Below are 26,172 nucleotides of genomic sequence, written 5' to 3' on the forward strand. Positions count from 1 at the left end.
GAATGAAAGTGGAAAGCTTTTATTATCAGAATAGCATAGGGAGTACACCAAATTTAGAGTTTTTAATTCAACACAAATTAGGACAAATAAGTCATGCATTCAGCCTCTTCATGACATGAAGAATTTATTGGTATAAAATATATAAAATTCAACATATGCTGGGTCTTGGAGTAATCGAAAAAGGTTGCAATAGTGCAAAGTTGAATCGTGAAAATTTGGAGCATTTCAGGTCAAATTCTTTCTTTGAACGCTCCATACTAAGAAATATTTTGGCATAAAATTTAAAAGATTGAATGAATATTTGTAAAGTAGTGATAAAATTACAATCTTTGACCTCAGATATAGAGTATTATCTAGTAAAATTCATTGAAAATGAGCCCAAATTTGGAATATATGCGAAAGATGAAATCTAGGGTATAATTTCATCTAAATTTGACAATAATAAAGTGATGGTCAATCCGATCATTGACTCGACAATAAATAGTTGTAGCAGTCATCAAATCTATTTTAAGGAAAAAAAAAGATCAAAACGATATTATTTTGAGTTACCTTCCGTTTAAGTTAAGAATTAGAGTTAACTATTTAGATTGACAGAGGGATTATTTATGCGTGCACGCTTCTAACAGTTCAAAGGCTAAAATGATACAAATAATAGTTAGAAGATTAAAAGTAGGACGTCAAGGCTTGAGAGTCAAACGGGCTTTCTGCCCTAACACTTGCTTTCTTATTTGATCCAAAACATGAACCAAACAACCATAGGCCTCTGGAAATAGCAAGGGCCACAGCATCACAGTCGCAGCCAGTCCACAGTCCATCCATGTATGTGTATCCAAAGTCGTTTCTCAATTAGAAATGGCTGGACTGGACTATGCTTCCGTGCGATATTTTGGTGGAGAGACGAGGGACACATTATTGATTTGATTTGATTTGATCGAGGGACAACAACATATGTGGTAAACTAATATAGCAGCCTCATTGCTCAGTACTTGAGTGGGTGCAAATTGTCCAGCCGGCCCATGGCCCAATTCAACCAACAATGCCGTCATCTCCTACAGCGATTCTAAGTTTGAAATTCTCCCAACGAGAACGTGAAAATGACAAATTCCTTCATGAAAGCACAATCAATTACTACCAAACCTTCTTGTTTCTCCTTTTTCTTTTTTCCTGATTTGTGTTTCTGCTTTCTAGTTGACTTCTTTCATTGGCCGGTTTACATGACTACGACCTGTTTTTTTTTTTTTTTTTTTTTTTGGCTCAAAATCTACTAGCTAGTTCAAGGTTTAGTTACCTGATTTCCAAACCACTCTTAACTAAATGTACTTTTCTTTTTGGTGGATGCTAAATTGGTAGTAGTACTTGGACCATCAAAGAATTTGGCGCATCCTAAGAGATATTCTCTCCATCCTCCAAAAAAATTTTTTTTTTTCTTGAGACTAGTTTTGTAAATGTAATGTAGGAGGTTAGGTGTTTGAATACTGACATTCCTTTTCCTAATTTCCCAAATACCCCAAAAAAAAAAAAAACAACAGTGAATCAGTGGAAAAAGTTGGTCACAGAATTTTTATATGATGAAATCTCCCCCCCCCCCTCCTAAATTATGGTCATATCTTGCATTGCCTCCTCAAAATTATCGATTATTAGTACATCAAATTGTCCTTAAAATTTATGATTTCTCAAATTCTTAGTGGCACTGATCAGAAGGGTTAAAAGATAGATTCACTATCTACCGATTCAAGAAATTTATTGATAACAAATTTAAAGTCACCATTGAGGCATTACAACAGGTACAAAAGGTAAATGACTTGCATTTAAACTTAAGCACAAAAATGGATTCTACATGTGCATAACAGCTTAGGCTGATTAATTCCATTGAGTACCTGAGTTTGACCTAATAGTATATGTATCATTAGACATAATTAATAGTTAATGGGAGAAATGTGAGACTAGGCCGGAGTCAAGCTGCATGTACCCTCTTCTTTCTATTTTTTTTCCCCTCTTTTGACTATCTGCATCTCTTCACTCTCTTTATCTGATGGTGAAAGGGGTCTAATTGGATGCCATTTGAATGGCAGACACAGACCATGCATGGTAGGTGCACTCCATGGAAAGTAATAGGATCATTTGGAATCTTTGGTTGCTTGTTTAGGTCGTATTTACCAAATCAATTTACTTTTGAGGTTAGCACCAGTGACCTAGAGACAAAAGCAATTAAGAATAGCATATATACATATAAGCAGCACAACTTTACTTCCATTAATAAAATCATCTTGTTAATCATGACTGCAGGTCCACTGCAACATAATCTATCAAGAGATACACTGCCATATCCTCATGTAAAAGCAAAAAGATATAGTATGCATATAGAATTCCCCACCCTTTTGGAGAATTTGGAGACCCCAGTTCATAATCTAGGGGGAAAATATCTAAACTAGAGTAGTGGCTGCTATAGGCTATAGTAGGATTAAAAAAAAAAACCCAAAAAGGAAAAAATGATCAAGTCTCCATCAAAAACAAAAGGATGAAAAAGAGGACTTGATTAAGCCAAGTCCCATCAATTTTCTCTCCTGATTAAGTTAGGATCCTTAGTATCTAAGACAAACCACTAATATACAAGCTTTCAATTAGGCATAATAGCCATCCAATTCATGCTGTTACTTTTCATGCTTTGACAGTATGAAAAGGATGGATAAGGCAACTAATTATGATGAGCAGCACTAGCTAGATGTTGGTCAATGATGATTGGTGAACAACTCTTTGATACTTGGAATTGGGTGGTGAAGAATCACAGCATTGATCACCGTTGACAAGCACTCTTTTCTTACTCAAACCACCACCACCTCCACCAGTACAAGTACTGAGACAGGAGTCCTGGTGTAGAAGCATTGGCCTGGGAGAAGAAGAAATGGTCACCGGAGGAATGTCAATTGTGCTGAGTTGTGGGGGTGGGTGCTGCCACTGAGGAAGTGGTCCGGCCAAAAGAAGTGTTTTTAGAAGCGGCCCGGCTTCCATTACTGCCTCCAAGAACTTCCCTTTCTCCGGCAATGGCTTTTTGGGAACAATTCTATCGGTCACGTCTGCGAAAGCTGGAGGTGGTGATACAGGCTGCAGGGGAAGCAATACTGCAGAGTCCTTACCTGCAGGGGATGCAATGACGTTTTCATCACAATCAGAAGAGGAAAGTCCTGCATAGGAATCTGATCCCCTTCTTGGTTCAAAATCTTCATTGCTAGTAGTTCCACTTGAGGGTGCAGCAGCAGCTGGTTCGACGTGTGTTTGTTTCAACTGTTGCTGCTGAAGCAGAAGTTTTTCCAGCATAAGTCTTTGGCATTTTGCTATGGCTTCATCTCTCTCTCTAGTGATTTTCGTCAAGAGAGATTTGAGGTGCACAAGTTCATCATCTTTTCTAGCAAGCTCCTCGCGAGCCGAAAGAACTGTGGCTTCCAATTCCAGAGTAGTGTAAAGGAGAGAATGCTTCAACTCATCAATTCCCTGCTGTCAATCAAGACAATGCACATTATAAATCAATGAAGTGAGACAGACAAAAAAAAAAAAAAAAAAAAAACAATTAAAGAGTAAATGGCCGAAAGGGATGTTTCAATTTACCTCTTCTTGATAGTAGAAAGCCCAATTAAGAGGACTACATTGATCTTCCATGCCTGCTTTTGCTTGTTTTGGTGGTTTCTGAACTAAGGATGGCACATAAAGAGAAGTGTGTATTGAGGGCTTTTCACTTCTTATAAGGCTTTATAAAGTAAGTGGAATAGTACTGTTTTTAATAGTATGATTTGGTTGCTTTTTTTCTCTTTTCCTCATGGGATATGGTTCGACAAAAACACAAAAGGCAAAAGCATGGAAAAGCCAAGATGTTTAGTGCATATCTTTAGAGTACTACTAGGTTCTTAGTACACGAGGAGGACCATATATAGGACTAAGAGTACCAGCAGTGCCCTTTATGAGGGTATGGCGGGAATGTGTGAATTGGGAGTATGAAAGATTGAAAACATATGGGAGGCTGAGGGTTGAAGTCTAAGTATACATAGCACACTCATAACGAAGACAATATTAGTAGTACAATTATTTCTCAATTACCATTAATTTTATGGGCCAACCTTCAAATAAGACAAGATAGTGAGACGTTATGAATGCTTTCACTCGTTTTTAGGACTAATTTTGGAGCCCAGCTCAAAGTATTTGTGTTGAAGGCGACTTGAGCGGTCTCATTGCTTGCACAAGAATTTATTGTATCCATCAGTTTTGCCACTACTATTCATTTAGATTGAGTATTTCTTGAGGTTGAAGTGAACCTATTGAGCGGTATGTCATTGAGCGCTTGGTTTTTAAAAACCAGTATTGAAACCCTAAGGATTAAAAGTTCATATGTTATGCTATATAGAATGAAAAAAAGAAAAGAAGTTTCCACGATTACTAGTAAATGTTTTCACCGTCTCAAGTATAGTTGATATTTGAAAGGGTTGTGACGATTATGTGCATCTTTCATGATTTACTGAACACTTACAGATACGATTGTCTTTATTATACATTAAATTGGTTAACTCGAACAAAATTCACAAGTACAACAACATTATATGTGCATACATCATATTGTTTAAAAACTACAACAATTGTATCAAAATCTCAATTTTACCAACCCATAATAGTACGCATACATGTTCATTCATATTTCTTGGCTTAGGACAACTAATAAGCCATGCAACAAGTGAATCATGATATTGGCTAAAGTTTATCTCTTTTTTTTCTGCTTCCTTTTTTCAGGTTATCAATACCAAGTGTGTGGCGAGTCACGGCGTGTGTGAAGCCTCAGTTCTTGTCGCACCATTAAATGTTAAACACTGTATATCCAACACGGCCGTCTGCAATTGTTGAACTTCAGGTTTGTGAAGATATGTTATGATCCGGTGCTCCTTTATTTTTCCGTAGGTTCACACCTTTAATTTTTCTTTTAAAGTTTGAACCTTAAAATAATTTTTTTTTTTTTTTTTTGTCGACACAGGAGTGTCCGGATCAATCCTTACGGGGCCCGACTAATCCCCTGCGGCTCGGGCCCGGCACCCCAACCCGAATTTAACATGGACTTAAGACTTCCCTTAAGTTCTTCGGTATATCCTAGGTAGGACAACTCTATATTTCCTGTGTTGAGTGCCATGGATTCCGAAATTGGCTATACTTTCGAGATTTCGGGAATAAATTTGGCAGTTTGAAAGGGGCTAAATTGACACTTTTCATCATAAATTTACATATTGTACAAATTTCGATGCTCGTGATGCAAGTTATTAATACATGAATATCAAACGAAGGTGTGTGAATTTAATCTCTCCGTTTGTTTTCAACCTTGCTCGTGGTAACTAGGATGGTGTCATCTATATATACATGGCCAATGTTTCAACTTAATTAAGAAAAATCCCACAATTCTGAGTCTCTGACAGGGGATTGATTGTCGTTGTGAAGAAGAATATAAAGGGGGCCAAAAAAAAAAGAGCTTCGTTACTGAAAAAGAATCAGAATTGTATAGTCTAGACTCTAGAGCAGGAGGTAATGCAAGATAATCTTGGTCAGAGACGGAAATGGCGAAATGATTACAGACATCTGATCCACTACTTTTGCGCTTTGAGAGTATATACTTTCGTTGCCCTTTTTGACCCCCTATAAAGTAAAAAAAATTACATGACCAGAAAATCTTATACGAATCCCAATAGAATAAATTACATCATCGATTTTGTAAATCCTTCAAGAAAACTTAATTAAAGTGTTAATCTTAATTTAACAAGCTTAATTCAACAGGGTCTATCACTATATTTAATCGACCGAAAACCCTTTTTATGTTATCTAGAACTAGTTGGAGCTGACCCCATTTGTATCCGTGTGGGACAACCGAATTGACACGAAAACGCGATTAAATAGGCCAATTAGATTAATCCTACTAAGCAAAAAGGTTGAAAACTTGAAATTACATGTAAAGAGAAGAAAAAAATAAAAAAGGAAATTGAAGAAGTTAAGGTATGGTGTGCTTTTCAACTGGAGATAATGGTAGGGTCCCCATGAGGAGCTTTTGGAGAACAAAGTGGCTCTTTCTTTGCCTCTTGAGAGAAAAAGAATAACGGCTTCCGTTTTGACCATTTGCTGTATATATATATAAATAAAAAAAAAAAAACCTCATTATTCTTAAGCCTTGAGGCCGAGAGTGGGCGTGGGGTGGGGTGGGGGGCCGCTCTGCTATGGCACCACGCGTTAGCGTGTGGGACCTGATAGCGTGATATCATGACCGGGTCCCATGGCCATCAGGGCATCAACTGAATCTAGTTTTGGATACTAAGTAGCCAACAGCCATGCATGGTGATTGTTGGGCATGACTCAATTTGATGTGGCTGCCTACGTTCTTCTATATCAATGAGTTAGTAGTGTTCAAATTTGAGGTTTTAGGATTCAGAGATCGATCTCAGGTTCGAGTTCTCTAAATATGAGTTTCTTTGCTCACTTTATATCGATCAGTTTGTACTGATATTAAATTACAATTTTTACGATTTATGAATTGATCAGAGTTGTAATCTGTGTCACTGTTTGTAATCTTATTAAAAAGAAGCAGAAGAACTCTTGATTGAACTAATTTAAACTGTGTACAATCTTCTTATCTCCGAAGAGATAGCAGAAATGGTATAAATCTTTAAATGTTGTCTCATACGCCAGAGCATTTTGTAGCTAGTTGAGTCTTATGATGATCCCGAGTGTAGTTATTGCACTGAATTTTCTCCTTTATGTAAGCAAATGATAGGCATGGTAAGACTATTCCGAGGTGTCTGACCGAATCGAGCTGTGCATTCTAGGTCCGAAATCTTCCCCTTCATTTGAATTCAGATGAGTATAAAATTGTTCCAGAAGCACAACTTGATGTCATTAGTCTTCTTTTGTTCTTAATGGGCATATATTTCCACTTTCAGAAACTTAGTGGTAAGAATTAAGAAAGGCTTGGATGTTGAAAATATACATGCAGGAGCAGGGACCCTTTCACCTTTCTCTCAACTACAGAAAATTCACTATCAGAAACGTAGTGGTATTTTCGGTGCCAGCTTCTCATGCTACGCTGCAAATTTGCATGATCCTACGAAGACCGACTGGCCAGACAGACGAGAAAAACGACGCATTTGCGCAAAGAAACACATTTCGATGGGCTCCGCATGCTAAAAGCTTTGCTGGATATCCAAGCATTTCCCATCCTCCGAACTCCACATACTAGCTAGACTTGGCCTGTCATGTTAGATTTTACGTTTCGGCTATCATAGCACCATTGATTTCTTGGGATGAAGACAAAGCAGTCAAGAAAGAAAACACACGATCCAACACATATGTCAATATGACTTGTATGGTATAAGAAATGTGCTTGCTCCATTTGACGTTGTCGAACAAAAAAATTTCTCGTTTTTTCGACCTTAAACCACTCGAGTGGATGAAATGAAATGAAATTTTCTTGTACTAATTATCTGTAATTAGTTCAATAATCATCAATCTTTCCCCCCTATCTTCCTCATGAACAAACACTAACGAAAAACCACATGAAACTAAGTAGCACACTAGCCCAACATAAACCCTCAATTCCTCTCTCTCAACCATAAATTGTTTCGCACAATTTGAACAAGAATCCTCGAGCACAATAATTAATCTAAAGCACTACCAATAGTTTGTGGCTACTGCTCATTGGCTAAGGCTTCCTGCAGTAAAGTAGTATAACTTATTATACTCATCCCTCCACATGTGAATAATAAAATGATTATTTCACCCCTTTTTCATCCAAACAAAAAGAGAAGGGGACAACGAAACTTATTTTGGGATTTCTTCCACCCATATTTCATCTGTTCTCTAATCATAGCCTAACTAACAATTATCTTTACCCGTCACTACAACTATAGTCAACTAACTCCACTTAGCAGGCATGTTGCCCATGCCACAATCTCCCACCCCTTTTATTACATTTTGTTAATGGATCCCATAATTTGTGTACCGGGTTAGTGTAAATTCCCCTGTTAATATTTGTATGATTAGTGTAATGCGGATTTCATATATCCAGTGGCATGAAGATTTAGTTCCAACAATAGCCTGTCGCTTAGCAATCATGTTGTTCCACACAATAATTGTACAGGCCTATCCCAAATATCCTATCTAGATGTGGTTTGGGATTGCGGCGACTTATAAAGAAATACTTCTGATATAAGTGCTTTTAGATTACCAAAAGCCGGGCTCCTTAAATTACAAAAAATTAGTTATCAAACACCTTAAAAGTGCTTTTAGTGCTTATAAATGCACCGTAACCTCGAACAGAGCTGACAGGAGACTGCAAAAAGGGCTGCACCACCTAACCTAAGCAAATCGCTAATCTATCATTAGATTAGGAGGTTGGTTTTTCATCGTGCATGTCGTTGGGATTGATGTGATAAAAAGTCTCTACTATGAATCGTTTGTTGGGAAAAAAAAAAAGGAATCATGATGAAATTTGGCAAGTTGCCTGGCCTAATTAAGCTGCTCCGCTACCAAAACTATGTGCTGAACATGTCCAAGTTTAGAACATCAGACTCCAAAATTGGACTTGTGTGCAGGCCTTCCTCTAAGTAAACCATTGAATAGTTAATCCCAGCGAATTCTCTTCAATTCGCCAACAATATTGGCGTCCACGAAAAAGTGAAAGGAAGTTTGCGAGGCTGTATATCGGACCTTGTACTAGCAGTCCTAAGTTGTTAGCCAGCGTGCTACACATATTTTCTCCTATTTCCGCTGCTTAGGTATAATTATAGACTTATATGGTATTCAAATTGGCCTGGCAGCCTGGTTCTTCTTTAGTCATATTTAGGAAATTGACATGTGCACTCCCATTTTAGCCTCATTCATTGCCTTTCCGCGTTTTTCAAAGTATCAAAATGAGCTGAAGTGTACCCATTTTACAATTAAAGGACAATAATGTAAGAGTTCAAAACTTTGAACACTGTTTTATGGGTTTTTTTTTTGTATTATTTTCAGTTATTTGTATAGTAAAAAGATCAGAACGAAATGAGAGCGAATTCCTCACAGTAAACATAATCACTTAGATATTTCTTAGAAAGCTAAGGAAATCAGATCATGAATGGGATCCCAAAAGGCAGCAGATCGAAGATTGGAGTCTGATGATACATTTTTGTTCATCTCTTTAGTAGAGCAGAGGATTTTACAGCTTCGATATAATTTTAATGATTTTCTATTCTATTATTTTGATTTCCATCGTGCGGAAACACGGTTTTATGGCGTTAGTCCATTGCGTAGAATGAATTTTCTTGAAGATGAGCCTTTCTGTCGACTCCTTTCCAATATTGCATGTGACGATGGTTGATCCCTAATCTGTGTAAACTGTACACTTGACTCTCACAAGACGTCAACTTATAAGCTCATGCTCGAGAATCAACTATCGCACTATTGCTTTAAAAGAGTAACTCAAATTTGTATTCTCTTGAGATAAAAAGGCCAAAAAATGCAGTAATTTGCACCCTTTTTTGACTTTAATCCTTCTGACTTTAAACGTGATCATCAGGTTTTTGTTTTCCTCGTAGAAATTTGTGGAGTTTGAAGCACAACAGCTTAATTCGGCTGGAAATGTAAGCTCCATACATGGCTTCTACTCAGGAAGAGTTTAAACTAAGGCACTTTCTTCAATTGCAGCACATTCTATAGGCTACTAGCGTCTTGAAATAGTTGACGCAGAAAGAGAAGAATACCTGAGGCCAAAACCCACAGAGAGCTGGGCACCAATTCAATCCTCTCTTTCTGAAATTGGACATGCTGCATATTTTGCTTTATATTCTCATTTTGGAGTCGAAATATATCCTTACATGCATTAGAAACATAAAAGAAATCGACAAATTAAAGATTTTTTTAAACAAAAGAAACCAAGAACACTAAAAATCTCCAAAAAAAAAACACACACACACACACTAAATCTCTTTTTATTTTTTTTAAAATAAAAAGAAGCTCTTTTTTTTTTGGGGGGGGTCTGGGACTTGTGATTTGAGAACAGATTGAGAGTAAGTTCAGATTCAGAGTAAGTTCAGAAATATCTTAGTTGGACCAACGGAGATCCCACACTGAACTTGGTCAAGTTAAAGAGCAAGGGCTTTGCTGAGCTGAAGGCCCAAATTGGGCTACTTAACCAAATCATACGGGCCACATTTAAGCGAGGATGGAATACGCACATCTGTAGCTTCGGCCCAAACATTATTCAGCAAAACGAAAAGATCAGCATCGTTAAAACCTACATATAAAAACACAGAATTGCAGCAATTTCGTCTGTCGAAGATAGCCATGGATGTCGCGTCAATTATATATTTCCATTGTCTTTCTTGATATAATGATTAAGAGAAAAAAAAAAAAAAAAGTTACTGCTAAGCTTGCAAAAGATGAGTGCTAAGCACTGAGAAGTGTAAAGAAGCAAAAGTACATGTTTACAAAATATGCATTCCAAGAATCTGAGGCTTCGGTAGAACAGCTACTTGCTAAGGCACCAATCTAGAGGCAAGAACGCCAAAGCACTGATTCACTCGCTCCTACGCATTTTTATATTTACAGGAATTTCCTTATAAGTTTGAACCTTCTTAGCTGCTTGGCGCAAAGGCCTATTCATGGAAGATCTTCTGGACCCTTGAGCGTCAAATACAGGAGCAGAAATGCCTTCTTTCTCTTCATTTTTAAATGAGCTTGTGGAATTTAAACCCTCTTCCTCCATCTTATCATCTCTCAACAAACATGAAGAAATTTCTGCATCTTTCATCTCAGAAATATCGTCAGAAGGTTTTGGTTTTGCACATTTAAACCTAGCGGACTGTCTTCTTGCACAAGGCCTGCAAAGCCATCATTGAAACAATTGTTGGTCCCACTGCGCTTGATTATACAAAATGTGAAACATACAACTCTAGCAAGAAACTTTAACTTGAACAGACAAACCTCTTAGTTTCAACCTCATTTCCATGCACATCATTGAATGTAGAAGTAGAAACATTTTCTTCAAGTGAATCGTGAGTTGGTTGGCATACAGAAACAGTCACATCTTCTGTGTCAAACAAACGTTCATCAGGTTTTAGTTCTTCACGCTCAAACCTAGCAGACTTCCTTCTCGTACATGTCCTGTTAAGACAACATAAGTGCATAAAAAGATTTATTTTGCAAACTAAATTTGAGAACTAGCTGGGATCAAATACTATTAGGCAGCTGTAGCTTAACATGCAGAAACAAACCTCTTATTTTCATTTATATCCTTCGATTGAGCCAGTAAAGAACAGCCTAAACATACAGAGAACCAATATCGTAATCCCATTAGCAAAACAATTTATGCTTAGTTTTCTATCTAACAATGATGTTATCAGGAATCTACTAACTCTTTGATTGCGGCCTCCTATTAGCATTTCCAAGTTTATCCTCATTGCTACATAGCTTGGACTCCTCTGCTGCATCACTATTAGACTGTTTCACCTTTTAATAAATTGAAGGGACATTTGTAAGCAAAGACACAAATCATAAGGAAACACCATTTGCAACCGTACAATACATGCTTACACAGAATCTTGCTTATGTACCTCATCATCAACTATTTCACGTTTTCTCACTTGCAGTTTCAGTTTCTGAAAAACAAGAAAACCAAATGGGTGAGGCAAGCACCCACAAAAAAAAAAATGCCATTTCGACCTGGACAGCTCAATTTAATAAGAGGCAAGCTGCACAGACCTGAACTTCAACATTCTTTGCTTTAAGCACACCATTAAGGCATCCAAGTTCATGTTGTAATGCTTTTAGCTGAAATCAACCAAAGACTATAACATTTCAACTGAAATATTTAATGAGGTCAAATGTTCTTAAGCATGTATAAGTACTTACCCTATCTTTACCAGAATTGAGATCCTGCAGATTCAAGTAATTGAAAATTGTGATGATCACAAAATAGAGAGAGTAACCTAATACAAAATTGGATAACAAAGAAAACACACCATCAGCATTTGGCTGTTTGATTGAGCTAACTGCAAGTTCTGTATCTGCATTTTCTGCATATTTACCTTCAGTTTCTGTAACTCAATCCCAGTCACTTCAATTAGTTTACTGTTGGATGCAGTTAAGGACATAAAATGAGATAAGAAAAATGACTACAAACACAAAGGGAAGTTAAAATAAATAAATTGAGCAGGAAAGAATAGATGATGCGAAAGTTAATCAAAAAGGATACTTTCTTTCTGCTACTATCTTCATAAGAGCCATGTTTTCCTGATTCACAGTTCAAAGCAGACAAAATGGGATAAAACTTCAACATCGAATAAACTCGAAAAGTATTTCTTTTAGTAATTCAAAGAAGATTACCTTTTGGAGCTGGTCAACATACTCTTTAGTAGTAATTGGCACAACTTGAGAATTACCATCTTGTATTAAAGTCTTATTTTGCTGAGGCAAGTTGCTGATATCTGCAAGCATTTTCCTTGATGTGTTTCCGGATGGAGCCTTTGTTGCTTTTTGTATCTTATGTTGAGCTAGCCCCAGTAACAAAGAAAACAAGTTGACGAACAAATTCAGCCCCATATAAAGCCAAAAAAAGGGGTCACAGTAAATAAAACTCAGGGCCTGTTTTAGAACCTCCTATGTTGCACTTTACATGTATTCAAGTAGACTGGATAACTGATTGTGATAGAGAAAAAGCAAAAACTAAGTCACGTCTGAATGCAGCTTCTGTTTTATAGTTGACTTAATCTCATTGAAGCAAAATCATATGTCTACGCATCATATAGGTTCAACATCTCTCCTCTTAATCTCTTCCAAACCCCTCTACAGACCAGCAGGCAAATCTTCATAAAATATATCACAAGTGAACAACCAATATTCAAATGTAGTGACTTGTTTCCCCATGAAATTTGTTCATCCTCCACTACGAATGACATCAAATTAACTTTCCTTGCATTCCATGCTGAGTCACTTCCATATTTTCCAAAGCAGATAGAACTGCAACTCACTATGATGCCTGTAGTGTTGGTCATTTTACAGTTTCAGGTGGGCCAATTTGAATTCAAATAAATGCTGATAAGTTCAATTTGTAAGAGAAGATACAGTTGATGGTCGCAGGTAGAGGATACTGTGTGGTGGTGGAGACTTAGAAGCTAGAAACCATGGAGCACATACAATAGGGAGAAACTCAGAGAGAGAGAGAGAGAGAGGAGCTGTCGATGCTTGTCAGAAAAAGTGAGCTTCTTGTTTCTGGCAATTTCAACTTCCAAGCCGTGTAAATAAACAATAGTTTCCCAAGATAACATTTTTGTTGTTTTTCAGTTTAATATTATTATTTTCTTGGGTTAAAGAGATTGACCTTTGGAAAACCAAACAATCAATCTCTGGAAAATTTAAATCTTTGGAAAACCAAACAATCACTCGTAAGAGAAAAAACAAATCCTTTTCAGGTTTGGATTATAAGAAAATAAAAACAAGAAAAACAAACTGCATGGCTCCCAAATTGCCACTTAGTCAATCAAAAGAACAATATATCAGTTCAAAACTACAAAATTCAATCTATTATGATAAGTGAACCCTGCTCAGTTACAATACAATCTCATCTCATACTACCTGGGGTCAGTAACTTGCTACCATCTTCTTTCCCGCAGGTGTCTCTAATACCAGAAAATAATGTTTCTTCCATTTCTCTCCTTTTTGAATGCGAAGAATTAGCATAAAAGTCCTTAAAAAGTTTTTCATAAAGAGGTTAACATATTTAGTTAACTCTACACTCATGACTGTAAGCGTTGGCAGATTTATTAGGTTTCAGCTAATAAATGATCCTCAGATATCCATTAAATATAGAAGAGATAAAGATTCAGACAAAGCCAGCAATTCTAAAGCCCAAACTGCTAGCAGAAAAATCGTGGAATTTTACACAAATTACACCAAAACCTCCAATTCTCTTAGCTAAATATAATAAATTACCAAAATTTACGAAACCCACAATGGGTATTAGGGCAAAATAAATTCCCAAGCTAGGTTTTTTTTCTTAAAGTGGTTCGATTATTAAAGAGGGGAAACAACAAAAGAGAACAAGATTTCCTAATGTTATGCACCAATTAAGAACGATACACTACTATTCCGTTGAAATGTAGATAGAAATTCAGATTAATTGAAACAAAAGAAAAGAGAGAGGGAGAGAGAGAGAGAGAGAAGGAAGAAACTTGAAGAAAATTTACCTCCGGTTGCGAAGTTATTCTCGGTCTGAAGAACCGCGATACTCTGCATCTTGGACGCCGTCGTACCTTCTCTTCTGTCTACCTCCCTGAGATAGCTTTCCTTTTTCAGTTCAGAAACTTCTACTGCGGATTCCGTCTCTTGGTAGTAGAGAGCTACATTAGAAGATGTGGCTGGAATTTGAAGAGGGGGAGGAGAGGGAAAGACAAGTAAAGAGGGGCAGCCAAACAAACGGCTTCCCGAACCCAAATCCCAACCACCCTTTCAAATATTTGTCTGCTTAACACTTCCTTTGTTTTACTTTCTTCCAATATTACTTATAACCTGTCAACGCACACATTTAACCACCGAGCCAAAGTCACAACAAAAATTGGACTAAGTCCCTTTTTTTTTACGGTAAAATATGATATATTAGATTATATAAATATTATCTTTGTCGAAAAAAAAAAAGTGAATGCACATACTTGCCTACTCAGTACTTCCACATATTTGTATCTATAAATTATAGTATAAAATTTTCGAATGTGCAAAATTATATATGATCAATCATATTCATTAAAATTCTTAGCTTCGAGAAAAATTCATTTCAATTCTTTGCGGTTACTCAAAAACTACCCAATTATTTGTATTGGAAGTTGGTTATATAAATTTAAGGAAAAATCACTAATTTAATCCCTAAACTTTTTCACTTAAACCAATTTCGTTCTTTACGGTTTGTTTTCAATAATTTAGTCCTTAAACAATTTTATCAGGTTCAATGTAGGACTTATTAGGCAGCGCCACCACATTTTATGTATTTTGCATGACGGGTCAAGGGTATAATTGGAATGACATGTTGGATTGTCTAATTATAGGAATTATTATAGAAACTTTTAAGCGATTAAAGACAAAAACCTTTGAAAATTGAGAGAAAATAGCACTAGAGAGAAACCAGACCAAGATCTCTGCAAAAAGTCAGCCACTGCCAGTGAGTTGTACACTTTTCTCTTCTACTATAGTATAGTAAGTTGTCTGCATTTGTCACTGGAATTTTACCAGGCAGAGCTAACAGAACCAGAGCTTTTCCACGTACTCTTAGTACTGTAACATGGTTCCGCATTTCAGCGTTTCACTACTTCTCTAATGCCGCCCAAAGTACAGCACTAAAGAGAAAGATATATAAAAGATTAACACAATAAGTTGTTCCAAGGGAAAGGAACATAGTCCATAAAGCTGCATTCACGCAAGTTGTATATGTCCCGGCTTAGAAGATTTAGTCACTCTCGAGTCCCCGGTGCCACTCCATCTAAGTATATATCCAAATCCAAGAACATAGATGCCTTGCCCTTGTTGTAGCTGCTGCTGCTGCTGTTGTTGTTGGAGGGCATTGTGTGGAGCGGTGGACGGTTGGAATAATTGTATGGCCTTAACTGCAGAGGCCAAGTTGAAGAAGAAGAAGAACACAAATGGGGAAATTGTGATGGTATTGTAAGATGATCGACTGCAGTAGAAGGTTATTCAAGTATGTCACAGTTGTCATCCTCCTAATCCTCCGACGACGACTCCAAGATGGGGCAATCCATGTTAACTCCAAACAGCCTAAGCCACTTTACTGCGGCCTTCCCTTGGACCAGTGGCACCGACTCAAACACCATTGGCTCCACCGCCTCCCTATTCTCCTCTACCATCACCTTCTCCGGGTTCAGCCCAATGCTGGCTCCTCCTTCTCCTCCTTTCTGCACCAGTTGCACCGTTCCGATTTCCAAATTAACCTGGAGTCGCCTTGCAGCCGCAGCGGATCTGAGATAAATGAACGGGCCAGAACAAGGGTTTCCCTTCATTACATTGCCGTAGGCATAGTTGTTGCTTATATGATGAGGATGAGATGGATAGGGATTGTTGTTAATACTGACACCAGTAGCAGCATTATTTAGTTGTAGCAACTGGGAATGGTCCCTGGGGGTTTGCTGCTGCTGATGATGCTGCAAGTAGAAATGATGGTTCCAAGGATGGGGGAAAGAATATTGATGATGTGGAAGCAACTGCAAAAAACTAGTAGTGGACATGGAAGGAAGCAAACTGGGGGTGATCGGGAGCTTCAGGTCGGCGCCTCCGATCAATGAACAATCGATCCTTGCCCAGCTCACACTGAAAGAAGACAATGTCCTCGGCATCGAGCTTCTTTTCCTTGACTAAGCGGCTCCAGTCTTTTTCTGAAATTTTGATCCTTATGATCTTTGTTTCTCTCTCAATTTTAAGAGGTTTTTGTCTTTAATCGTCTAAAAGTCTCTGTTATAATCCCTATAATTAGACAATCAAACATGTCATTCCAATTTATACCCTTGGCCCGCTGCGCAAAATACATAAAATATGGTAGCGACGTCCAATAAGTCCTACATTGAACCCGATAAAATTGTTTGAGAACTAAATTGGTGAAAAAAAAATCGTAAAGAATGAAATTGGTTTAAGTGAAAAAGTTTAGGGATTAAATTGGCTATTTTTCCTAAATTTAAAGTGTTGCGTTAGACTTTTATGCACTCAAGTTCAATTAGTGCCTGTGGATTGGATTCATTATTCTTTCTTGGAAAATTCCATAGGTTCAAAAAATACAGGAAAATGAGTATGAATAGCCCAAGAAATTATTGGGTATGTTTATGATATAACTAAATAATTATTAACCAAAGAAATTCTCTTTTGGTTTTATGACAAGGTGAGGGGAGAGGAAGAAGTGAAAACTAAACAGAGGAATGAAAGTGGTGAGAATTAAATAACATTTTTTTGGTTTAAGAAATTGATCTATATTAAAGTACGATTATTATTAATGCCAACAGTCAGTATTTTGATTTCACAGCAATTTTTTTTATTTAAGTGTCAAACTTGCCCATCTCAAGTCCTAATTATTTTTGGATTTTAAACAAGTAATGTCATTCCAATTTAACGTTGCGATAGAAATAAAAAGTGAGATATGGTGAGATCGTTTGTCCTAAATTATTGATAAGTTGTTAATTAACTTGTAAATGTTACTTGACATAATTAAAACATGAAAACATATTTACAATTATGGCAAAATAGAAAGAAATAATAAACTACTGTCCACTAATTGTAGAAAGCCTTTCGTGTTTGTGCATAATATGAAGTTTGTTAAATTTCGGTGAGTAAATTAGAGTACGAGAGGCTACCTTATTTTAGAAAAAAACTAAATAAAAGGTTTTAAATTCTGGATCTCATACTAACAATCTCTCATATTTTACCATTCAACCCAGCCCAACTCTCCTTTAGGCTAAATTGAAACTTGAGAATGCGATTTTACATTTTTCAAATTTTGAGGGGGCAAATAGAGGCTAAAACTGAGGGGAAAAGGGTGAATTGAATGGTTCGAGAAAATAAGTATAAGTGAACCCGATGAATTCGAGTCCTAACCTTTCCACTTAAAAAAAAAAAAAAATAGAGGTTGAAATCAAGAAGATAATTGAATGGTTGACTGGACTAAACCCCACCCCTCCCACCCCAAGAAGGGGCAGTGGACTCTTTTGGTTGGTGAAGGGTCTGATCTTTGAAGCTCGTCACACTCTGCACAAGTCATCTTAAAGAAGCCCATAATATGTTCAAGAAATCAACTCCTAGTGTTTGGGCCCTGTTACAGACAAAATTATGATGGGCTTCCAAGATAGGGTATCTGAAATGTTACACCTTAAAAAGACAAAATACTAGTAGTAAGAGAAAAGAAAAGAAGGGACATGGATGTAAAAGACGGGAAAGGAGAGCAGAGGAAATTAGTTTCCATCAATTTTGTTTGAATTGAAATATGGAAAGAATAGAAAGAAAATGCTGAAATTTTGTTTGGATTGAGGAAGGAAAAGTAAAGAAAGAAAAAGATCAAGTGCTAGTTAACTGAAAAGGAAGAAAAATATTATTTTTTCTTTAAAAAAAAAATTATTTCAGTATTAGATTTGGTTTATTTTTCCTCCGTTTTTGCTTACTTTTGGACGGAATCATTACTTAACAAAATAACTAGATTATTTCCTCCTTTTACTTCCCCATCCTTCATTTTTTTCCTCTTAAAAAATCAATCCAAACAAGAAAATAATAAATCCCTCTAATTCCTTTCCTTTCATTTCCTTTGCCTTTGATCCCTTGAATCCAAACTTTGCCAAAGTTTTATGTCATCTTTTATTTTGAAGTATGATTGAGTATGACAACAATAACATTTCTATAACATGTAGTACGATAACTACTTGTTTTTTTTTTCTGTTTTTGTGTTCGATCTCAACTCGTCTTGCACACGGACTCGCACTATCATTCCCAGCTCGCAGAGACGTGGAATCCATTCTAGATGATGGCACAAAATGTTTAGAAATCTTTAATTCAATGTCATAAAAGTTTTGAGTATTTTTTGGGACTAAAGTATAACCACATTATTTATGACCCAACACGATAGATACATATATCAAATGCAGCTAAGTACAGCACCAGTTTTTTTTTTTTTGGGTAAGTAACATGGATGTTTGGTTTCAGGCCAGTTGATTAAACCCTTTCCGACTACTTGTCCCTTCTACTTCCAAATTCCTTATTTAATCATATAAGGCAAAATTTTCTACCATAATTGTGTGGAACGATGCAGCGTAAAATTGTTCAGGTATGTTAAGGATTTTTTTTTTTCTTCATGTGATTGGAAAGTGTATAGCTTTTTCACTCCAAACGGGCAAAATTTTTTCATCTTATGCCAAAAGTTTGTTTACGTGTTCCTGGAGAGAAACGAAAAGTTAACGCAGCAATTTTGTTCCTTAATTAGGAAGAACAACCGATTATTTAGACTTTTCTCTTCTGATACTTCTTTTTTTTTTTCCACCCTTGGCGATTTCACTTCCTCCAAGTTTTTCTCTTTTTTTTTTGGTCACTTTCTTCTTTTATAAAGTTTTTCACTAAGCTAACTTCAAAAAAAATAAAAAAATGTACTGACTAGTGTGAACATATGTTCAATTCGTGCTTACAAAAAAAAAGCCAGTGATGTAATATGGTTGACTAAATTCCTTAGGAGGGATTTTTCGTAACAAAACTTGTTATGGCATTTGTGTCCTACGTAGTTTTCTGTTTTCTTGTGAAAAATATACAAAATTACAAAATATTGCTGCCGACACAGGTTGGAAAAAGAGAGGCCCTCATCTGGCTTGGTTGTACGCACCAATTTTTCATGACGACGGGTTGATTGATGTTCATCAATATATATATATTTTATAATGGAAAGGAAAAGAAATAATTATAAACTTGCACAATTTAGACTAACTTTTAATGGATTAATCTGTTTATACTGTCATGTTTAAATGAATGACACATATATTAAATTTGAATTTCAAATCTAAATTTTAATTATGTGACATTCATCTAATGATGACAATGTATACAAGATTTTCTCATTTTTAATATAATTTCTACACAAAGAAAACCGCTATCAATTAATATTTATACAATTATACCCACCACAAATATTTTTTTTTATCAATTTTTATTCTAAATTCCCTATACGAAATATTTACATTTTGGTAAGAACTGCATGTAGTTTCACGATGAAATACTTTTCAAATGTTGAAATTTTGTTTTTCATCAAATAAAGCTCCTTTTAAAGATACACTTGGCACAAGAAGTGCTCAAAAAACTCAGTTGGGATCCTCTATGCCACTACTCGGTGCCAATCCCACTTATTACGTGATAGTAGAAGAAATTTAAATAAACAACACATGACAAATTAAATAAATAGGATACTTGGCATAAATATAGAAGTGACACTGAATTGTCACTGGAAAAGTGGCATTGAGGATCCTGTGTGCAAAAAACTGCACCACACAAAGCATAATGAATGGCTTTCAAAGAGAGGCACTTCAATTCTTTAGCTAAAAGCATTTTGCTACTAATTATAGATGATCAGGTCATGGCTGCCCTTTATAGTAATTTTTGAGTCCGGATAACACTGGCGGTGCAGATAAAGACCATTATCCAGAACCTATTCAAACAAAGGCCTCAAATTTTGTTGTGGAAACAAAAAAATGAAGAACTTAATCTAATAGTATCCAATTCCTCCCAGAAGGAGTAAATGAGAATGAGCATGCAGAAAAAGAAGAACCCAAGTCTTGCTCGTTTAGCGTATTTCTTTTGTGATACTTTTTTCCAGTGGCAAAGCAACAGTAAAATTCGGCACTTTGATTTGGATCGATCATATGCTTTAGCGGCGGGCTTTTTTGCTAATCTTTCTCCGTCTCGAGGCAATGCATAAAAGCTTTGCTTCCTACAAAGACAAAATACACGTAGATCTGCCGCCAATATATTGGTTAAAAAGTCTAAAGTTTCTCGTTCAAAATCTACTTCTTCACTTCACATCCATTTTAAGATTTTTAGAATATGCTGAAACTTTATGACTTAATGTGATCTGCGATTCTTTGGACATCCCATTAATTATTCGCATTGGAATGGCAACTTGATAGTAGTCTTATCTACATCGGCGCAAAAAGCCAAAGAAATCGGCCGCCCCCGGTGGCATTTTAATTTTGTGAACTCGATTCATTATTTCATTTTTATATATCGAACTTGACTTTAAATGCCAGTGATATACCATTCTCACTTTGTACGTACGGAATTTCAAAAAATGTAACTGCAAAATAAGATGCTCCTATATTGTCCTTTAGTATGTTGTCGTTTAGTTTGTCTTAATTTAGCGTACTTCAATACGAAGATATGTTACTAATAACTAAGGTTGAAATCCTAAAAATCAAAGAGGACGGATTCAAATCTCCCCATTTTCTTTTCTGTTTCTTAAATCTCATCTCATTTTTTTCCTAAAAAAAAAAAGGTAGAAAGACATGTTTATGAGTTATTTTTACGTCATCGCGGTTGTTATACCAGTAATAACCTCTGAAGGTGTCCGAAGCGGATATGCTACAGTAAGGCCTAGTTTTGCAGAGTGGATGGATGGATTTTGCAGGGGAAGTACTGAGTAAAAGAAAAGTGGTACTGGGTTTTGCCTTTTTTTTTTTTTTAAAACCAAATATACCATAAGCTTTATAATTTGGTTTTATAAAAATTAGTCAGTAGCAATCATCCACGAAATGTTGAGTAATGAAATAATAATGCACAACAATTCTATAAAACAATTGGTCTCTCTCTGTCCCTGAGAAAACTTATCAAATTTCATTCATTTTTTTCGCTCATCGTAAATTCAGATATTCTTGAGAACGCTAGATACAGATCCTATAGCTGGAATGGAGAGCAGGCGCAGATTGTATGGACAATAGATCTCTCGTTCACAACACCAGTTATATTCTTTAAAAAAACCTCAATTGTCCAAACTCGAATCTCAAACTAGTAGTAACAATTGGCAAAACCATAAAAAGAGGACTACATTTTGCGGTTCAAATAACCAACATATATATACTTTTATTATTGAATGAATGACACGTAATTTAAATTTGAAACTCAAATTTCACATATATATATATATATATAAATATGTATGTCGTGTATCCAATTACGATAGTATATATATATATATATAAATTGGACAAATGCAACTTTGGATTCTCTGTGACCAGAACAATTTGGTGCGTCTCATGGCTTGTTAACATTGAGCCGCGAGTCCAAACTCCTCATTTACGAAGGAGTTTTCTAAGCAATTTGGGAGGAGAAATCGAAATCTTGTCTAAAACACCAAAGCCGATAACTACAGAACAATATAATATATTACTCTCTTTTGTATTTGCTTGGAGCTTTGGTCCCTTTTTGAGCTAAAACTAATACTCGTACCCAATGAAATGATGATTAAGTAAACCACTGGGCCAAAGGCACAGTGGCCACCACGAAAAAAATCTAAGAATTGTGTAGCATTCTCTTGATCTAATTGGGTCTGTATACCCACTAGCCCCCTATCACAGAGCTTCCTTAGGCTCCCCCTCCCCTCTAGATTAGGATAGAGTAGGTTATACAAATATATCGTTACTGAAAAAAAAAAGAAAAAGAAATGATGATTAAGCAATTCAAGCATTGAATGATTATGAGGTGTGTCCTGAAGTGCATTACTTAAAATTTTTTTTTTTGAGATTTTATGAACAAATTATTTACTCTTACATACATGACTCACAAAAAGAAATAGAGCCACAATAAATTTTTAAAAAATACCTGATTCATCTTCAATTGAAACAAGTTATTTTTATCAAAGAATAATTAGAAATAGTGCCATGATAAATTTTTAAAAAAATCTGATACATCTTCAATTGAAACAAGTTATTTCTATCAAAGGATAACTAGGTATTAGCGCGTCTGAGCGAGTCTGAGCTCGAAATTTTTTTCCAAAAATGAAAATAGAAAAATAATTAGAAAAAACAATAATTCTTCGTCGGTTGTTTAACCATCACTAGTCCAGTCCGGTGCTGATTCAAAGCCAATACTGACTTTTATACCCAAAGTTTTGGATTTTGCTTCACATACATCTACGAAATAGAACCCAGTACTCAAATTGTTAATGCCCTCTCAAATTATTAATTTTTACTAATTAGGATCCAACATGTTCTTGTCCCCGGTCAATGTTGTTGATAACATGCCTATTGTTCTTTTGAGATCCAAAGTTCCATACCCCAGCTGACATGGATCCCATACTTGCTTTACTTCCCTTTCATTTTTCTTCATTTCCCTTATTTTCAGCCCTTGCCTTTTTTAGTTTCTTTCTATATTGAATCTGCCTTTTTTGAAAAAAAAAATTTGCATGTTTATACTTTTCTTTTTCAGTTGTGGGCAGTACGGGCTGGTGGTTGGTTCAACTTGCCAAGGTGTCAACCAAAAAGCAAACCAGGGAGAGAGACAGCAAGGTGCCAGGGAGGAAGAACAATTTGACTAAGTAAAAGAGAAAGGAAAATGCACCATTATTAAGTTGGAAAGAGCAAGCTCGACGAAAATTTCATGAATTTGATTTGCAGTAATAGTGGGGTCGCCAGCAAGAGCATACATTTTCGACCATGCACATAGACATAGTCTAGGCCATTTTTCGAGATTTAATGAAAACCCTTTTTTTTTTTTCTTCTGGCGATCAATGAAAAAGTTCTGGTTTTATTGCCTCTATCCTCTAGATTTTGGTGGAAAAAATTATCTTTGTCAAAGTCATATGTTAACCAATTGCATGCCCTTGTGGTATTAATTGTGTAACCTTCAAATATTTCAAGACACCTTTGGTATGTAAATCATGAATGTGTAATAAAAGAAGCATTAATATTCTATACACTGACAGTGTGTATATTTTTACCATTAGATACATGACATATAATTTGCTATAGCTAGAATATGCGGTAGACATTTTCTCAGTGACAGATCGACCTGCAAAGAAGAAAACATAATTCCACATCCAAAACCTTAATAAAATAAGCAACAAAATTAACTACAGCATATGCCCACGAAACAACATCAGATAAAAAGTCGGATTTTTTTTTTTTTTTTGAACTTGAGGCTCAAGCTCACTGATTTGATATGAAGATCATCAGAGATTCACCGTAGCGACGAAACCTAAATCCACATCCCATAGAATTACCTAAAAAAAAAACTAATGAGAAGTAATTGCAAGTAAATAAGACTCTTTGCAAGATATTTGGATAAGTTGAGGTTAGGGGTCGCAATTTTCGACACGACCTGAAAACGCGACACGAATCTAACACGAAATTAATGGGTTTGGGTTGAGGCTTCAGGGGTTCAGGTCAGAATCGGATCGAACTCGATGAACCCGAAAAGAAAACAGATCGATTTCGGGTCAACACGTGGGTGCCCCGATATAACCCGTTTACGAATTAAAAATAATTTAATAAACATAAAAATTATTTTATCTAACTAAACTTACTTAATCCTAAATGAATTTATTTAACTTGTGTGAAGTTGAAATTATTATATTTGGACAAATAATATATTATATTATTTTTTATTTTTATACTGTTTTAATTTAATTTATATTTGGTTTGGGATAAAACACTTTTACAGTGTTTAATTTATTTTAGACTTGGTTTGGAATTATTTATTTAAATTTTTATTACTTGATTATGTAATTAGTTTTGTGAGAAATTTATTTTATTAGAAATTACAGTGGTAAATTAATAAATTAAAATTAAGTTTCGGGTCGACCCGCCAACCTGAAATTTTCGGGTTCGTGTCAGGTATCCTAACCCGTTTCGGGTTGGCGGGTCAAGTTCGGGTCAGCGGGTTTGCTGTTATACTTGGGTCTCAACCCAACCCGCCAACCCGAATTCGACCCGATTGCCACCCCTAGTTGCGAGCCGCTAGCTAACTAAGGCTGCGTTTGATAAAATTGAAATCCGAAAATTGAAATCTAAATTCTGGATCTATTAAGTTATTAAATTGTTGAGTATTAAATTTAACACATTTGAATGTATATCATATTTAGTAATAAGTGAATAGTTTATCACTTAATTTTAGAAGCAAATTTTACCTAGGAAATTTAGTGCTATCTAATTAATTCAAACGTTCAATTTTTTATTATCAAACGCATTTGAACATATTAAGTTTAAGTGTAGAATTGAATTATTAAACAGGGCAGATATTCAAGATCCCCAAGAGCTTGTAATCTTTTTCATGAAATGATTATTGGTTATAATTAGCTGCTTAAATTTCTAAACCGTAATTGATTTTATGTGTGGAATTTAGTAGAGTATCATAAAGGGGACATCAACTTGTCTGCAGTTTCTATCCAATAAAAGTATGCAACTTTATCAATTCAAATTTGTCATTGAGGATTGAGGTCTAAGGCATGCAATAGAAATAACAAACTGAAAGTGACACAGCCAAATGCATTTTTTCCACTAATGGTCATCGCGGTTTTACTTTCATAAGCGTGTATATAGAAAATCATGATGGATATCTAGAGCCCGGTTGACTTTTTTTTTATTTTTTTTTGTAAAAAATATACTGTAGATAAAAAAAATAATTAAAAAATATGTTAATAAAAGAGTTAAAAATTTTTTTGAGGAAAAAGGGGAATCGAAACGATCAACAAACACATAATACTAGTACTATTTTTTTCCCTAAATTTGTTTCTTGTGATTTCAGTCTACTTGTAGATGCTAAAGTTTGAGCATACAAGTGGGGGCGGTCCACTGATTATCAGTCACTACTGCTCTGGCATATTCGATGTTCGACGTCCTATTTGGTGTATTTTCGTATTTGTTCTTTCTAACCACTTTTTTTTTTTTTTAAAAAAAAATATGCATTGACCTAATTATCACTGTAGCATGCTTGTTGATTGGCTAAATCTAATAATCATGTTTTTGCAGAGGGAAGTGGATTATCTCATATATATGTATATATAATTAATTAACGTTTGTTCAATAATTGATGCAATGGCAGCAGGCCTTTTTTAAAAAAAAAAAAGAAAAAAAGAAAAAACACTTTCTTGGGGAATCAAGTCTCGTATTTTACTCATGACCGGCACTCCTTACAAATTAAAATTAGACAATCATTACTTTTGTTTTCTTCTTTCAGGAAAATGTTTTCATGTGAATCATTCCACCAACCAATATACAGCCACTCTCGGGCATTCCGGAAATTATTAATATATCAAATATCATTTCTTACTTGAGGTTTTTGTATTCTTTTTTGAAACTTTAACTTGACTTCATGCTATTAATAATTGCCTAAACATCAAATGGTACTCCAACAAGATCCATTGTTTCATATTTGCTTCCCGATAATTGGAACTGAAATTATAATTGTTGTTGAATTTGGTCGTTGCTATACAAATCCAATCAATGCTCTACTTAACGAGAAAGGAGAAGAAGACTACTAGATCAGGTTTGCATGCGTAGCAATTGAAAAAAAAAAATCTCGATCTTAATCTCAAATGGTTTGAAGTTGAGGTACTTGTTCATTTTGTCGAGCTCTATTGCTATTTCTTATTTGAGTTGGTTACCGGATATCCAATGGACGCCC

The 26,172-nt window shown here is 35.6% G+C and overlaps 2 protein-coding genes across 3 annotated transcripts; both read right to left on the reverse strand.

The window, feature by feature from the left end:
- Nucleotides 1-2,222: 2,222 nt before the first annotated feature.
- Nucleotides 2,223-3,859, reverse strand: LOC113762611. 2 transcript variants are annotated; one of them, XM_027306144.1, is made up of 2 exons: nt 3,604-3,859; nt 2,223-3,489 (listed from the first exon to the last, which is right to left on the reverse strand). In XM_027306144.1, the coding sequence occupies exons 1-2, from the start codon at nt 3,652-3,654 to the stop codon at nt 2,719-2,721; spliced, it is 822 nt and encodes a 273-aa protein (XP_027161945.1). In that variant the 5' UTR covers nt 3,655-3,859; the 3' UTR covers nt 2,223-2,718. The 2 variants fall into 2 exon arrangements, with proteins under 2 accessions (XP_027161945.1, XP_027161943.1); XM_027306142.1 differs by having other exon boundaries at nt 2,223-3,492.
- Nucleotides 3,860-10,387: 6,528 nt separating this feature from the next.
- LOC113762988 (SHUGOSHIN 1) lies at nt 10,388-14,467 on the reverse strand. Its single transcript, XM_027306659.1, has 11 exons — nt 14,232-14,467; nt 12,373-12,539; nt 12,242-12,279; nt 12,009-12,117; nt 11,899-11,922; nt 11,749-11,817; nt 11,601-11,645; nt 11,403-11,496; nt 11,262-11,307; nt 10,972-11,151; nt 10,388-10,868 (listed from the first exon to the last, which is right to left on the reverse strand). The coding sequence occupies exons 1-11, from the start codon at nt 14,278-14,280 to the stop codon at nt 10,565-10,567; spliced, it is 1,125 nt and encodes a 374-aa protein (XP_027162460.1). The 5' UTR covers nt 14,281-14,467; the 3' UTR covers nt 10,388-10,564.
- Between the last annotated feature and the right edge of the window lie 11,705 nt (nt 14,468-26,172).

Source organism: Coffea eugenioides, chromosome 2 (genome assembly GCF_003713205.1).
Source record: "Coffea eugenioides isolate CCC68of chromosome 2, Ceug_1.0, whole genome shotgun sequence".
NCBI lineage: Eukaryota > Viridiplantae > Streptophyta > Magnoliopsida > Gentianales > Rubiaceae > Coffea > Coffea eugenioides.